Below are 13,350 nucleotides of genomic sequence, written 5' to 3' on the forward strand. Positions count from 1 at the left end.
TCATCCCCCCGTGCACAGAGCAATCTGAACAGAGGCCCAGTGCCTCTAAGCAAATCACATTCCTGAACGCCAAGTGTCAGCTCTGCTTTACATCAGTTTCCAGTTTTAGTTCTTAAGTCTCCCTTTTTTTAAAAAGAAAGATCGCTCTTTTTAAAGATTTTATTTATGTATATATGTATATATTTGTCTATTTATTTTTAGAGAGAAGGGAAGGGAGGGAGAAAGAGTGAGAGAAAAACACTGATTGCCTCTCATACGTGCCCCAACAGGGGACCAAACCTGCAACCCAGGCATGTGCCTGCCCTGACTGGGAATTGAACCAGTGGCCTTTAGCTTTGCAAGACAATGCCCACTGAGCCACACCAGCCAGGGTAATTCTTAAGTCCCCGTAAGAAGTGGGTATGATCGCTACAAATGAGGAAACTCAGAGGCGTGAAGTCGTTTGCTCAAGGCACACGGCCAGGAGATGGCAGAGACACACTAGAACCTAGGGCCACTTGGTACCTAGCCCAGGGCCTCCTGATGTCGCCTCACTGTCCCTGCTTAACACATCTGAGCCTCAGTCCCATCCTCTGCAAAATGGGGACAAGTGAGAACAGACCCTACGCATCTATTCAGCCACCTGACTGCCTACGGAGCACATTCCCAGGGCTGGGCACCTCGCCTTCCCTCCTGCTGGGATTGTTGCAGCTGTGGCCAAAGGCAGGGCGGTGGATCCGAGGACTCAGGAAGTTGCAAAGGGCTGTCCAGAGGTAAGAGGTTAAATATGTGGCCCATCCACGGAGCAAACACGGAAACCGCCCCTGGGAGCCAGGCACCCCATTTCTCATTGGGACTGCTGGTCAAGGATGGGGTGGGGGCTGGCTGCCTGAGCGCTAATCCGGCCCCACATTTACTAACCCTGTGGCTCTGGCACATCGGCCTCCCCGTACTTCAGTCTCTCCTCTTCGGCGCAGACGGCTGCTTTGAAAGTGAAGTGAGTTAGCACGGGGACAGCTCCTAGAACAGCCCTGTTTCACATCCTTGCAATCTGGGGGATGGGTTAAACCCAAACGCTACTTTCATCTTCAACATCTCCCAAACTCTCACACCCCAAACAAACCCCTCCCTCCACAGGACAGCCAGTGACCTTTCTGACACACACTCACCACAGGTCAGGCCTCTCCTTAAAACGACCCACACCCTCCCACTCACCCTCACATGTAGGGCCAAGTACAATCTCTCGGCTCTTCCAGGCAGGCTGCTCCCTTCCCCCAGCCTTGTGCCACCGAGTCCAACTGCTGGCTCCCTAAACAGCACTTCCCCAGCCCGGGGCCTTCCTGTTGCTGGCCCAGGTCCTGCCACACCTGCTGAGCCCGATGGTTTCCAGCTCACCTTCCCAGGCACCTTGTCCCAGCTCCAGGAACTTGCTCTCGCCCCCTGGCACCCCCTGGCGTCCCCACAGCAGGAGACTCACACCCAGGTTAGCACTGCATCCTGATTGGATGAGGCTTTGTGTGTCAGCTCGCTTTTACAGGTGCATCTTTCCCCTGAGACCGTGTGGTCCTTCACACCAGCGATGACCCCTCAGCCCCACAGGGCAGCTCCTCAGCCCGGTGGCCTGTGCCGCGCACCCAGCCTCTGTGAGCCTCAGTTTCCTCATCTGTCAGTTGAGCACCTACCTCACAGGGTTCATTAAGATAATGTAAAAGGTTTTGATACACTGAATACCAGCCTATAAAACCCAACGTTTGGTGCCATGTGTCTGTGTCTGGAAGTTTCCATTGCTTCCATCAGCTGGAATGTTTTCACACCAGTTTAAAAGGTGCCCAAAACTTAGGTTTTATTTGGGTCCATTTTGTCCCATATGCCCAGAAACCAAGGACGGGGAAAAAAAGAGGGAAAAGAAAAATAATGGGAAGAAATATCCAAACACTCCACCTGGAAATTGTGCTAGATAAGGAATAAAGAACTGGGGCTATTTTGCAAAAGAAGAGGCCCCAGGTCACTGGGAAATGTCTTCCAGGGCTTCTGGAAACATCAGTGGGGAAGAGGAAGGAACCTCGGAAACCCTGAGGGCAAAACTGGGACAACAGGCAGACTCTCACACCACGTACAGAAGAGTTTTCCCACAGCACGGCTTCCAAGGCAAAAGCAGGCTGCTGTGGGAAGTGGTGATCGCCCCATCACTGGAGGTATGCAAGAAAAGGGTTTGGAATTGGAATTCCTGCACAAGAAAGGAGACTGGAATGGAACAGAAGCAAAGGACACTTTTCTGCCTCCTTAAATGCACAAATACAAAGAAACATGTAATTTAAAAGTTTCCTTCCAACTTCGAGGGTGTATAAATCACGTATTTGCTGAGACCTGAAGGTCTACAAACATGGTATGATGAAAAGTACTGCAGCGTAATTTGGGGACAAATACAAAATCCCCCCCCCAAACAGCCATCTGTTTGCTCTATGCACCTCTGGGTCTACTGAGTCTTCCCATGGAGTGGACTCCCAGTTGCGGCACCAGATAGTTCCTCAGCAAAGGTCCCGAGCAGACGTGGTCCAACTGCATGGAAGGTTCTCACTGCAAAAGCTCGCTTCTCTGGGTGAAGGCAAAGAAGCCCACTAATAAGCCACCCTCTCCCCACCCTCTCCCCACGGCCAAAGCAGCACCAGGAGGCTTCGTGGCAGCTCAGAAACCCTCCACGCCACCCTCCTCTCCTTCTGGGTGGTAACCACCTACATGCTGAGATTATGGAAAGCACATTTGTTAGGGAAGTCAAATTCAAGAGTGACTGAAACCTCGGGTCAGCCAGAGAGCAGTTTGCCATCTGGGTCTTCATTCACCCACTCACCCCGTACAGGGTCCCTGCTATGAGCCAGCGTGCGCCTGGAGACACACCACGGGGAATCAGACATCGCCCAGTCCTCCCAGTGCTCCCAGTCAAGTGCACGGGCCAAAGTTAATGAAGTGGGAGCACTCCCCGTTCCAGCTCTAGGAGGGAACAGGCTCGGCTTCCACCAAGGCAGAGTTTGTGAGCCTGGTCGGGGAGAACCTTCCAGGAGCCTGGGGCCCAGACCGAGGGAAGAATGGGGGGACTGCACCCCCATGTCCGCAGCCAGCACTCCCTCCTGTTAGCTGCTTATTTTCCAGACCGGCCACTGGTGAAGCATCCTAGACCCCACGCCATGTCCCAAGCCGCCACCACCAATTCAGAGTTGTCATGTCACCGCCTGGTCGTTGCCTCTCTCTAGGGCGGTGCACCTCAACCTTTCTCCGTCAGGGTGTGCTCACAAAGACAGCCACCCCCGCCCCTTATTCACGCTTTCACCTTCTGAGGTTGCAGCTGCCCCATGGTAACCTGCAGTCCGAATGTATTAAACAGAGATTTTTAGAAATAAACAATTTGTAAGTTTTAAATCATGTGCCCTTCCAAGTAGCAGGATGCTTTGCCGCTGCACCCCACCTGGGACACGAACTGTCCCCACCCAGTGTCTCCACACTGCCCACACCACCCACTGTTAGTTACAGGGTAGCTGTCTCAGTTACCAGATGCAGTGTCTCGGTCCTCGTGTTCAAGTCACATTAGTTTACTAAACATCAGCCTCAGAACACAAGAGTGGTGATGCTGGTGACTTGGACACGGCAGAGAGAAGCGTGAGTGTGTGTGTGTGCACAGGGTAAAACACAGGACCCCCAGGGCTCAGCACTGCCCAAGGTTCCAGGCCTCCCACAGGGGTCCTGGGGCCCGTGCCCTGCAGGTAAGGGGGACAACTGTACTGCGAAGTCTGCAGCACTCTTAAAGGGAGACCTACACCATCACCGAATAAGCGTGCGATCGTTACCACGCCAGCCCTACTACCCTGTGACTGCGTCTGGCTCCAGGGCCTTTACTAAAAGTTCCTTGGTGCGCCTGCTTGCTCTTCAGCACCAAGGCACTGAGCAGGTCCCTGACTGGTCTGCACCCAAGGGGCCAAGTCCACTGACATGCCCTTCCCGAGGGCCATCTTTTACTCGCACAAAAAAACCAGACTCCATTCAACACCATTCTGCTTGGGAGCCCTCAGGGCTCCAGCTAATGGACGTTACTAGAACAATTTCTGGAGGTGGTTGTGGCCAACACTTTAAAATGCTGATCAAAATTTAGCAGCGCACCTGCTGGGCTTCTTTTCAACACACCACCGCGCTTGCAGCACGTGGGCCGGCTGGTGATGAGCATCTTGCATTTTCCTGTCTTCCTGTACACGGGTCCCTAACCTCTGGGTCTGGCCCAGGCCTCTCACCCCCATTCCCTCTGACTCCGCTGTGCCTGACAGATCCCAGAAGGCACCTTGGGGCGCCTTGGGGTAGGCAGGCAGGGAAACAGATGCAATACTCACAATCAGGCTGAGCGCCCCCTCAGAAGTGTGACAGGCTCTCACGGTTTTCACACGTTTGCACATGGGTGTAACTACTTCTCTCGGACGTGCCTCTTACTGACCTGTCTTCCCTGCTCATCTTGGCTCTCTGACCTCAAACACACACCCACCCACCCATACACTTACACTCCATACAGCCACATGTACACACTCACTCAATCATGCACACACCGGAGCACATGTTAACACACACAGATTTCAAACCAGAAAGTGATTTTCTTAGCAGGTGAGCCAGCCCATCCACCCCCCCTGCTCAGCTCTGAGCTCTTCCCTCCTCTGCGGGACACGGCAAGAACTCTTCTGTGCCCGAGACTCCGTGAGCCTCGGTTCCCCTTTTAGGAAATGAGAAGAGCACACCCAGGCCGCCTCGCAGGGTCACCCTGGAAACCAAGTGAGAGGCCGCGGAATTCCTGCTCAGTGCAGGGTACTCTGCAAAATCCCCTGTGGTCAGTCCTCATTCAGCTCTGCTTTTCACCATAATAATTCTTTGCCACGACGCAGACACTCCTGTTCCCCCCACGACTGGGCGGCCTCTGCGGGGCCAGGAGCATCCCCAGGGCCAGGAAGCCATGTGCCTTTGTTCGCCCAGAACCACGCCCAGGACGCTACCCACTTGACTGCAACATCGGGCACCAGAAACAGCCCCTGCTAAGCGAATCCCCAGCCATGCCATTAATTTTTTAAATAGCCACACGTGAAACAGAACCTCATAAATATTTTAAACAGTCCTTGGAGGCTGAAGCTAAGAGTTTCTGCTTTTCCCTCTTCTCGGTCAGGCTGCCACACTGTCTCAGAAACAGCCGAGGTGGGAAAGGAAGGAAAAGCTTGGGGTCAATGCGAGCAGAAATTTCTGCTGTGTCCACACTGCACCCTGTGTCCACAGGGTGTCTCGCCTGTGTCCACACTGCACCCCGCCTGGGTGTCCCCTGACCTCCTCTGTTCAAATGTCCACTCCTCTATCTCCGAACACTCTGACAGAGCTGGGACCTTGTCCCCAGTGTTCAGATGAGAATGCTGAGGCTCACGGGGGCCCCAAGTGGCCCGACACCACACAGGCGGGACTTGATTGAGGAGGCAGCTCAGACCCGTGTCTCAGTCCCGTGTCAAGCCCCTGGCTGCCAACACTGCATCCGTCTCCAGGACCTGGTCTCACTGCACCGCCGAGAAGCTGCGCTCGGAAGCACAGGCGGGGCTCCCACAGGCTGGCTCTCCTTCTGCTTCTCCAACAGGCCGAGGACCCCTCCTCCCTGCTTCCCTCCCCCTCCCAGGCCTAGGCTGGGGGTCACTGGTGTGTCTCCTCGGGCCTCCTGTCCACCCCTATAGCATCTCCTCCCCTCCATTGGGATTTCGGGCTGAAACGTCAGTCTCGGCGGCACCCCAGGAAGCTGCGGATGAGGCCATGCCCTTGCCCGACACAGACCAGGGGCTTTAGTCACAACCACTCACCAAGTGCGAGCTGCCCACCAGATTAAGGGGGCCACATTTGGAGAGCTCAAGCCTCACCCACCCACTTCTTGTACACATGTGGCATTCTTGTACACCTGGCACAGCATGTACACCGTCGGCAACAGGTCCTGAGGAGCAGAGCGTCCTGGACAGGGGCCCCAGCCACGGCCGTCCTCTCTGGTTTGTTGTTTCTCCTTGAAACCACAGACCTTTCTGGCTGGGATGGGCCACAAGGGCCACATGAAGCACAAGTGCCTCATCCAGGGCCACTGCCACGGGAGGCAACGTCACCGTCAGCACCTCTCCTCCCCGGGCTGCTGACGAGGCAGGGCCCCCCTGTTGGGATTCCCTTCTGCACTCAGGCCAACCGCTTACACAGAGGACTAAAGCAGCAGGGCCAGCCAGCAGCTCTTAAGTCCTACCATGTGCCTACCACTCACTGAGCACTCGGCCAGGGTCTTCGTGGATCCCCAAGGGTCCTGCAAAGTGGCCAGGGTTATGCCCACTTTGGTGGCAGGGTGTGAAGGCTCAGAGAGGCCACAGAGTGGGGACGCCCACCCAGACCATCGAATGCAACAGTGTGGCATGTTCAGGTCCACTCCAGAGGGTCGAAGTGGGAAGGCAGGTGACTGTCGCTGCCACGTAGACTGAGACCCGTAGGAGCGCCATTTCCCCGGACCCATCTCAGAGACCTTCTTGCTCAACTTCCTTCTCAGAAACAGGGATCCTGAGAGGGGCACAGACCTGCCCTCAGCCACAGCCACAAAGGGCCCCAGGGCTCCTAACTTATTAGTCACTGTGTCACCCCACCCCATCACCCCCCCCCCGGGGGGCTAGGGTTTGGAAGTCCCAAGAAAAGGACCTGCCCATTCAAACATCCCAGACTCTGCTACCACTCGGCTGAGCCTGAAGCAGGCCCACCCCTTCCATCAACTCTCAGCCAACTACACTGCAAAGGCATGGGTCACTGACACCTCCCTGTCTCAGAGAGCAGGGACCAAGGATGGGTAAGGGGCGGTCCCCACCTCAGGAGCCACGCCTCTGGATGGGAACTGGGCACAGGTCTGCTGGGCAAGACCCGAAGCTGGGCCCTGGAGGGAACTCCTTAGGGACTGTTCAGCCCAGAGTCAGGCAGGATGTGGAGCTGTGCTGGGTGGGCAGGAGGCCCATTTCCTCCCAACCTTCCTCTCCCCTGCGTCCCCAGTCAGTGCTCCAGCTTCTAGAAGTTTCTTTCAAACGATGCCTCCCTCAAAAGACTTCTTGAGAGGATTCAGTAAAACAAGGTTTGCAACATGCTGGGCAGGCGCCTGGGAAATGCCAGCTTCCTCCGCCTACACACGGCTGCCCTCTGGCAGGTGTGGGGGGTGAGGGGTGGCGTCTCTGAACCCGGATTTTGGATAAATGAGGGTGCTGAGCCCCCTGCCCCCAGGCCTCCGGCATCATTCCATCCCTTCCAGAGGGGATGAAACCTCCTCCCAGCACCTGGCTGCTCTGGCGCCCGCTGCCCAGCCCCACCAGCCCACAGCCCTCAGGACCGGTTTGGTGCCCCTGTGGTACCAGGCAGGCCCTGGGTCGACGCCAGGTTTCCCGAGGGAGAGGCCCTCAGCTCCCCACCCAGAGACAAAGCGTAGAGAGGAGGGATTCTTTGTTCCCGGCCACACCCTGGGACCCGGCAACAGCTCAGCCCCCACTTCCATCCCGGCCGCGGGGTTAACCCTTCCAGGGCCACGGCCAGCGGGCTGCAGGTGACAGTGTTTTTCGCTGCGGCGAGGAATGGGCGGGGCCGCTCATCATGGCGCGGTTTCCAGGTCCGACTGCGCCCCAACCGTGTGGGCAGAGAGAGGGAGCTGGCGGCCCATCGCTTTCCTTTCTCCGTCACGGAAGAAACTCGGTGGTGAGGTGCAAGAACCGGAGGCCACGGGCGTGAGCTCGGCTCCCGGGCCGGGGGAGTGGGTCCGGACCCGCGCCCCTCCCTCTTTTGTTCGGCTCCGAACCCTCCCAGGCCACGCAAGCCTCTCGCTGCTGGCACATCCCCGGGGGGGGGGGGGGGGGGAGGGGCGGCGATCCCAGGGACCAGAGGCTCCAGCCCCGCCCCATCATGCGGGGCTCCCCCGCCTCAATTGTCCCCGGAGGCTGGGAGAGGGGGCTGCAATTCCAGACCACCCCCGCCCCACCCGCTGCGTCGCGGAAAGCCTCGAGGGGCGCCTTCCCAGGGGGATCCCGACCCTGGCGGTGACCACCCCCACCCCACAAAGAACGGGGGGCGGGGCGGCCAGACTCACGGTGATGTGCGGGATGCTCTTCTTGCCCTGGTAAGACATGGCCCCTCTGGCGCCCTCGGCCCGCGGCGGGAGCAGGGGGCTGCCTTTCGCTCTGTCGGGCTCTCTCTAGGTCCCGCTCCCGGGGGGCGCCGAGACGAAGCGCAGGAGGAATGAAGAGGACAGCGGCTCGGTGCCCGGGGCTGCGACGCGCCCACTGCCCCAGCTCCCGGCTGCCGCCGCTCCGGCTGCCAGCACCGCCCGGCTCCGCCGGCGAAGGGGGCGGGCGGAGGAGGGCGGGCGAGGGCGGGAGGAGGGCGCAGCAGACAGACAGCTCCTCCCGGCGGCGCGGCCCAGCCCGATGCGCCCCCTCGGCTGGAACCAGGAAGCGCTTCCCTTCCGATTCCTGCCGCTCTGCCCCGGCCTCCCCGGCCGCCGGCCCCGGCCCTCCGCCCCCAGCACACGCCCTCCGCTGCGCCCCGGCCTCCTTCTCGCCCTGCGGAAGGGCTGGTTGGCAGGTTCTTTTAAAGGCCAGAAATGGCCTCTCGATGCAAAGGCAGAGCCTGCGGGCAGCATCGCCGCCGCAGCTTCTTGGGGGCGGGGGCGGGGGTGGGGGCTGGGTGCCCAGGACCCGCCCAAGCTGCTGGAGCTTTCTAGGCCGCCAGGACCGGGCTCAGAGACAGCCCCTCCTGCCTCTCCTACCGATTCCCTTTGTCCGCACGCCACTCCCGGAATAGACCGCGCGCTTTCCCACCCCCAACTCCAAGCCTTCCTTCAAGCTGTTGTTCTCTCCCCCTGACATCCTACCCCACACAAAAGCTTAGCCATTCTCTCAGATTCATCCCAGTGGCTTCTCCACAAAGCTTTTCCCAGTCACCCTCCCTGCACCCCCATCACTGAACCGGCTTCTTGAGGTCTCAGCAGGAGCCTCCTGCTGGAGGAGGAGGGGGGTGGAGAGGGAGTGTAGCAGGAACCCAAGAGACAAGGTCCTGATTAATGGCTGACCTGCTGTACCCCCTGCATCATTAAGCCACCAATGCCAGGCCGCCGGGTCACCACCGCAGCCTTGCCTACCACACCATGACACCTCAGAGGACCAGACCGTTGGCACCGAGGCCCCCACACCTGCTAGAACAGACTGGGAGGCAGGAGGCATAGGACATGCTGACTGCCAGTGGAGAGTGGACCCTAGCCCAGGCAGAGAGGTGGACAGGAGGCCAGGGCATAGCTTGATAAACTTAATGACAAAGGAGGAAGACAGAGGTAAGCAGAAAAAAGGGGGCCCAGCCAGGCCCCAAATCTCCAGGCAGAACGAGACACTGACCTCTGCTGCTCACGCTGTACCTGTAAAGTCCCAACCTGCAGGTGCTGCAAAAAGACCCATCTCTTCCACCTCCGAGTCCGCACCTCCCAGAGGGAGGGGTGCTCCGAGGGGTACAGCACCCCTCCACCGTGCAGGCTAGCACCGGAAGCCCTTGCTTTCCCCACCGCCCAGAGGCCAGTCCTCCAGTCCAGGACAGGAGGCCAGAGGGGCCTGGGCCTTAACACGGGTGGGATTGTAGGTTCACGAAGAGCAAGCAGTTCGGCATTCAGGAACACTAGGCCACAATTTTCCCACCTTTCAGGTGGGGAATTGAGGCTGTCATAGGTGAAACATCTCAGGTGCCAAGATCTCAGCTGCAAGGCAGCCAGGTTCCTGGCTCCCTGGTCTAGAGCTCATTCCTTCCCCTCAGCTCTGAGCTGGGTCCTAAATCCTTGCTGGTGACTGGAAATCGTACCTGAGGACACTCTTCCCTTGCCCCCACACCTACATACCCTCCTCCTTCAGTATTGTTAACTCCTAGGTTCCATGCACCAGGGCCTCTGCAGGGGTCAGTCTGGGCAGAAAAGTGCCAAGGATGGGGATAAGGCCACGTGTGTAACCAGGGAGAGGCACCAGCCCCCGATTGGTCAAACAGAAAGCTGCTCCCAAGCAGATTTCCCGGGTACAAAACCCCCCTAGTAGCTCAGCCTAGAGCCTCTGGAAATGCTGCGCGGCGCGGCAGAAACCAGCCCACCCCCACTCCCGCCCGCGAAAAGCTCTATGGGCGGAGTGAGAGCGCGCACCCTCCGCAAAGCGCAGGAGCCCGAGGCCTGCCCCGGAACCGGAGCGCAGCCCCGTGGCTGCTGGGTCCTCCTTCAGAAAGTAAAACGCTCCCCCCAGGGAGGCGGCGAGGCTCGCCTGAGTCCCCTAGTCTGGAACCTGGAGTGCTTCCGGGCCCTATGCACACCCCGGCGCCGCCTTTTGTCCTGTCGGGGGAAAAGCCGGGGAGAGAGGGCACGGCGCGAGTGGGGGTGGGGAAAGGGAGAGGCTGCCTTGGTTTAAAACTGCCCACAGCTCCGCCGGGACTCGCCTCCAGACGGCTCCCCGCCCTGCACAAAGCGCCTTCCCCTCCCTGGTACCCCGCCGCGCCTTGCCGGGGACCTGGAGGAAATACCACCCCTGTTTCCCCTATGGAGAAGCTGAGGCTCAAGAGGGCAAAGTGCCAGGCTGGAAAGCAGGGTTCCCCGGTACTGACCTCCGTTTCTCAGTCCCTGGCCCTGAAGCCTCCCTTTTGCGCTCAGAAGCCTGGATCCCAAGAGAGATCGGCCGCCAGAGAATCAAAGGGGGAGGGGAAAAAAAGGAAGAGTAGGGGAAAAAGGAGGCGGGAGTCTGTCTCTCCATATCTCCTCACCTGGCCCCCACCCCGCTGCACCCTCCCAGTGCAGAGCTCCGCTTCGTGGGGCGTGGGTTCAGGACCATGGAGAGTTCCCGAGTCTCGGGCACAAAGTCACGGGCAGGGGGTGGAGGGCAGGAGACTCGCCTATCTATCCCTAACAACCACAGGCCTGTCTACCCCTACTCATCCAGGAAGCCGCCCACCATCCCCGATTTCTGTCCCGATCAAACTCTGCCACCACCGGGATGGCTCCCTTTATGTGTCCCACAGCATTTTAGGGGAGATGGGTTAATACAATGATTAGGATAATACAACTCAACAACCAACACTTCCTCAATGCTCACCACCTACATAATTCTCACAGTGAATATGGCCTGGGGTGGGGGTGGGGCGCTGGGCCAGGACCCGCCCCCCCCCCACCGCCCCGCACCTGCCAGCAGTCTGGGACCACCGAGTTGCTCAGACGCCCACTTCTGGGCTGCGCCTACAGCATGTGCCCTGGATGTTCCTACTTCCATTTTCCAGACACCTGGCCCTCGCTCGTATGTCCCAAAGCTGTGCTATCCATCCATCTTCCCCCAGTTCCCTAGCAACCTCAGCTCAAGGGAGAAGAGTCCTGGAGCCCAGGGACCAGCGTTCCTTCATTCTGTTGCTTTCCCACTTGGGGGGAGGGGGCCTCGAAGACGAGGAGGTGACTCCGGTTCAAATCCCCACTCTGCCTCCAGCCTGCTCTGGAGCACACTGAGGCCAGCACTCTGGCCACGTGCTGTGGGACTCGTGAGCGGCCCCTGAAGACGCCGGTGCTTGGGGGTACGTGGCTTCCAGTTCTACCTACGTCGTTAACCAAATCCTTCCCGCGGAACGCACAAGGCGTGAGGCTTCCCCCAGTTTTACACTGTGTGACCACGGACGTACCACTGAACCTGCCCCGGAGCCTGGCACGTAGTAGGTGCTCTATAGTTACTAATGAGCGAGGGTGTAAATAAATGGACCACTGCGGAACGGAGTTGCCCTTCTCATAGGAGGACACCCCGGTTAAAGTCACCCCAAAAGCCCCTTCGCGTTTAAAGGGTCCATGTGACAGCTTGGCCAACTTACTGGCCTCTCAGAACCTGGCTCTTTTTGCAGAAGAGGAGGGGGCCTTGGTCTCGAAAGCCCCTCCGCGGCCTCACGGACTACGCGGGCCACTCCTGACCCAGCCGCACAATCTCTCTGAGCCTCCCGGACGCCCGAGTGGGGGTGGGGGAGGGGCCTTCCGCAGCTCTGCCCAGCATGGTGGCGGCTGCCCTAGCACTCAGGCCTCGGCACTGCCCTCTCGCGACCCGGCTCCCAGCCGCCCCGAGGACCCCGCCCCCTCCGCCCGGCCCGCGCGAGCCCCGAGGGTACCTGGCCATTGTCCCGGCCCAGAGGCAGGTCCCGGGGCGCAGGGCAGCGGATGCGTAGCGCCGGCGGCCTCTCGTCGCGCTCGCCCGGTGAGCTGACCACTGAGCCCGAGGGCTCGCTCACGTCGCTGGCCGTGTCCTCGCTGCCGCTGGGTCCCGGCAGGCCGACGGCGTCCAGCCGGCCAGCACTGCGCGGCGTGCGCGCCGAGCCGCGGCGGCCAACGCTGTACGCGTCGAAGTCGATGGTCTTGTTCTCGTAGGCGCCCTCCACCGCGGCGAACATGCCGCCGTACTTCTGGCGAGGGGTCTGCGCCGCGCTGCCCGGCCGCGCCAGGTACACGGGCAGGTCGTCCTCCGTGTTCCACGCGCGCCGCCGGTCCGCCATACCGGTCCGAGACCGGCCTCTCGCCCGCGGCCCTAGCCGCCGCCGCACGCCTTGCTCCGCGCTGGGTGCGGGCCCGCGGCGGCCCAGGCGCGACTGCGGCCCGGGGCGGGGCTGGGCGGGGCGGGCGCGCGGCGAGGCGGGGCCGGGGCGGGGCCTCCGGGCGGCTGGCAGCGAGCGCAGCGGCCGGCTACAAAGGACCGAGAGGCGGGGACCGCGGCGGGGGGTGGGGGGAGGGGGGAGGGACGGTGACGTACCCAAGCCGCAGCGCCGAGGGCGGGCAGCCGAACCGCAGTACCCTCGCTGCACCCCCACTCCCCGCCCCCAGGCGGAGCGCAGGACTGGAGCAGAGCCAGGGGTGGGGGCCGCGTGCAGGCACACACGCTCACGAGTCACACGCAGGTCGGTACTAGCACACCAGACTATTACACCATACAAACACGTGAAAGATGCACAGACATACTGGCACATATTCTGAATCTATTATACACACACACACACACACACACACCCCAGAAATTATCAGCTGTCCTCCCCCGCATACGCGGCTCACACCACGATTTACTGCCCAGCCAGAGAGACGCTCACACGCCGGGCATGGCATTCGTTCCCGCAACACAGGTGTAGTGGACGACCCCTGGCGCGCGGCACGTTCTGGGTGCTGGGGACAGCGCCATGAACCGTGAGCAAAACAAACCAAGTCCTGCCATCCGGCAGATGACATTCCTAGGAGGGACACACACACAGTGTGTAGCAGGAAGGAGGGGACAGCAAAGCAAGAGATGCCGGCTA

At 59.9% G+C, this 13,350-nt stretch overlaps 1 protein-coding gene across 2 annotated transcripts in view; it reads right to left on the minus strand.

Moving 5' to 3' along the window:
• CRMP1 (collapsin response mediator protein 1) overlaps positions 1–12,581 on the minus strand; it is a 47,386-nt gene extending 34,805 nt beyond the window's left edge. Inside the window, exon 1 of one of the 2 annotated variants that reach the window (XM_037046080.1) lies at positions 12,181–12,581. In XM_037046080.1, the coding sequence (XP_036901975.1) occupies positions 12,181–12,561 (381 nt within the window). In that variant the 5' untranslated portion in view covers positions 12,562–12,581. Of the gene's footprint in view, positions 1–8,119; positions 8,364–12,180 lie in introns of those variants that run through there. The other variant, XM_037046090.1, reaches the window with a different exon arrangement.
• Positions 12,582–13,350: the final 769 nt, after the last annotated feature.

This window comes from Sturnira hondurensis, unplaced genomic scaffold (assembly GCF_014824575.4).
Source record: "Sturnira hondurensis isolate 20B ecotype Veracruz unplaced genomic scaffold, ASM1482457v3 Scaffold0000780, whole genome shotgun sequence".
NCBI lineage: Eukaryota > Metazoa > Chordata > Mammalia > Chiroptera > Phyllostomidae > Sturnira > Sturnira hondurensis.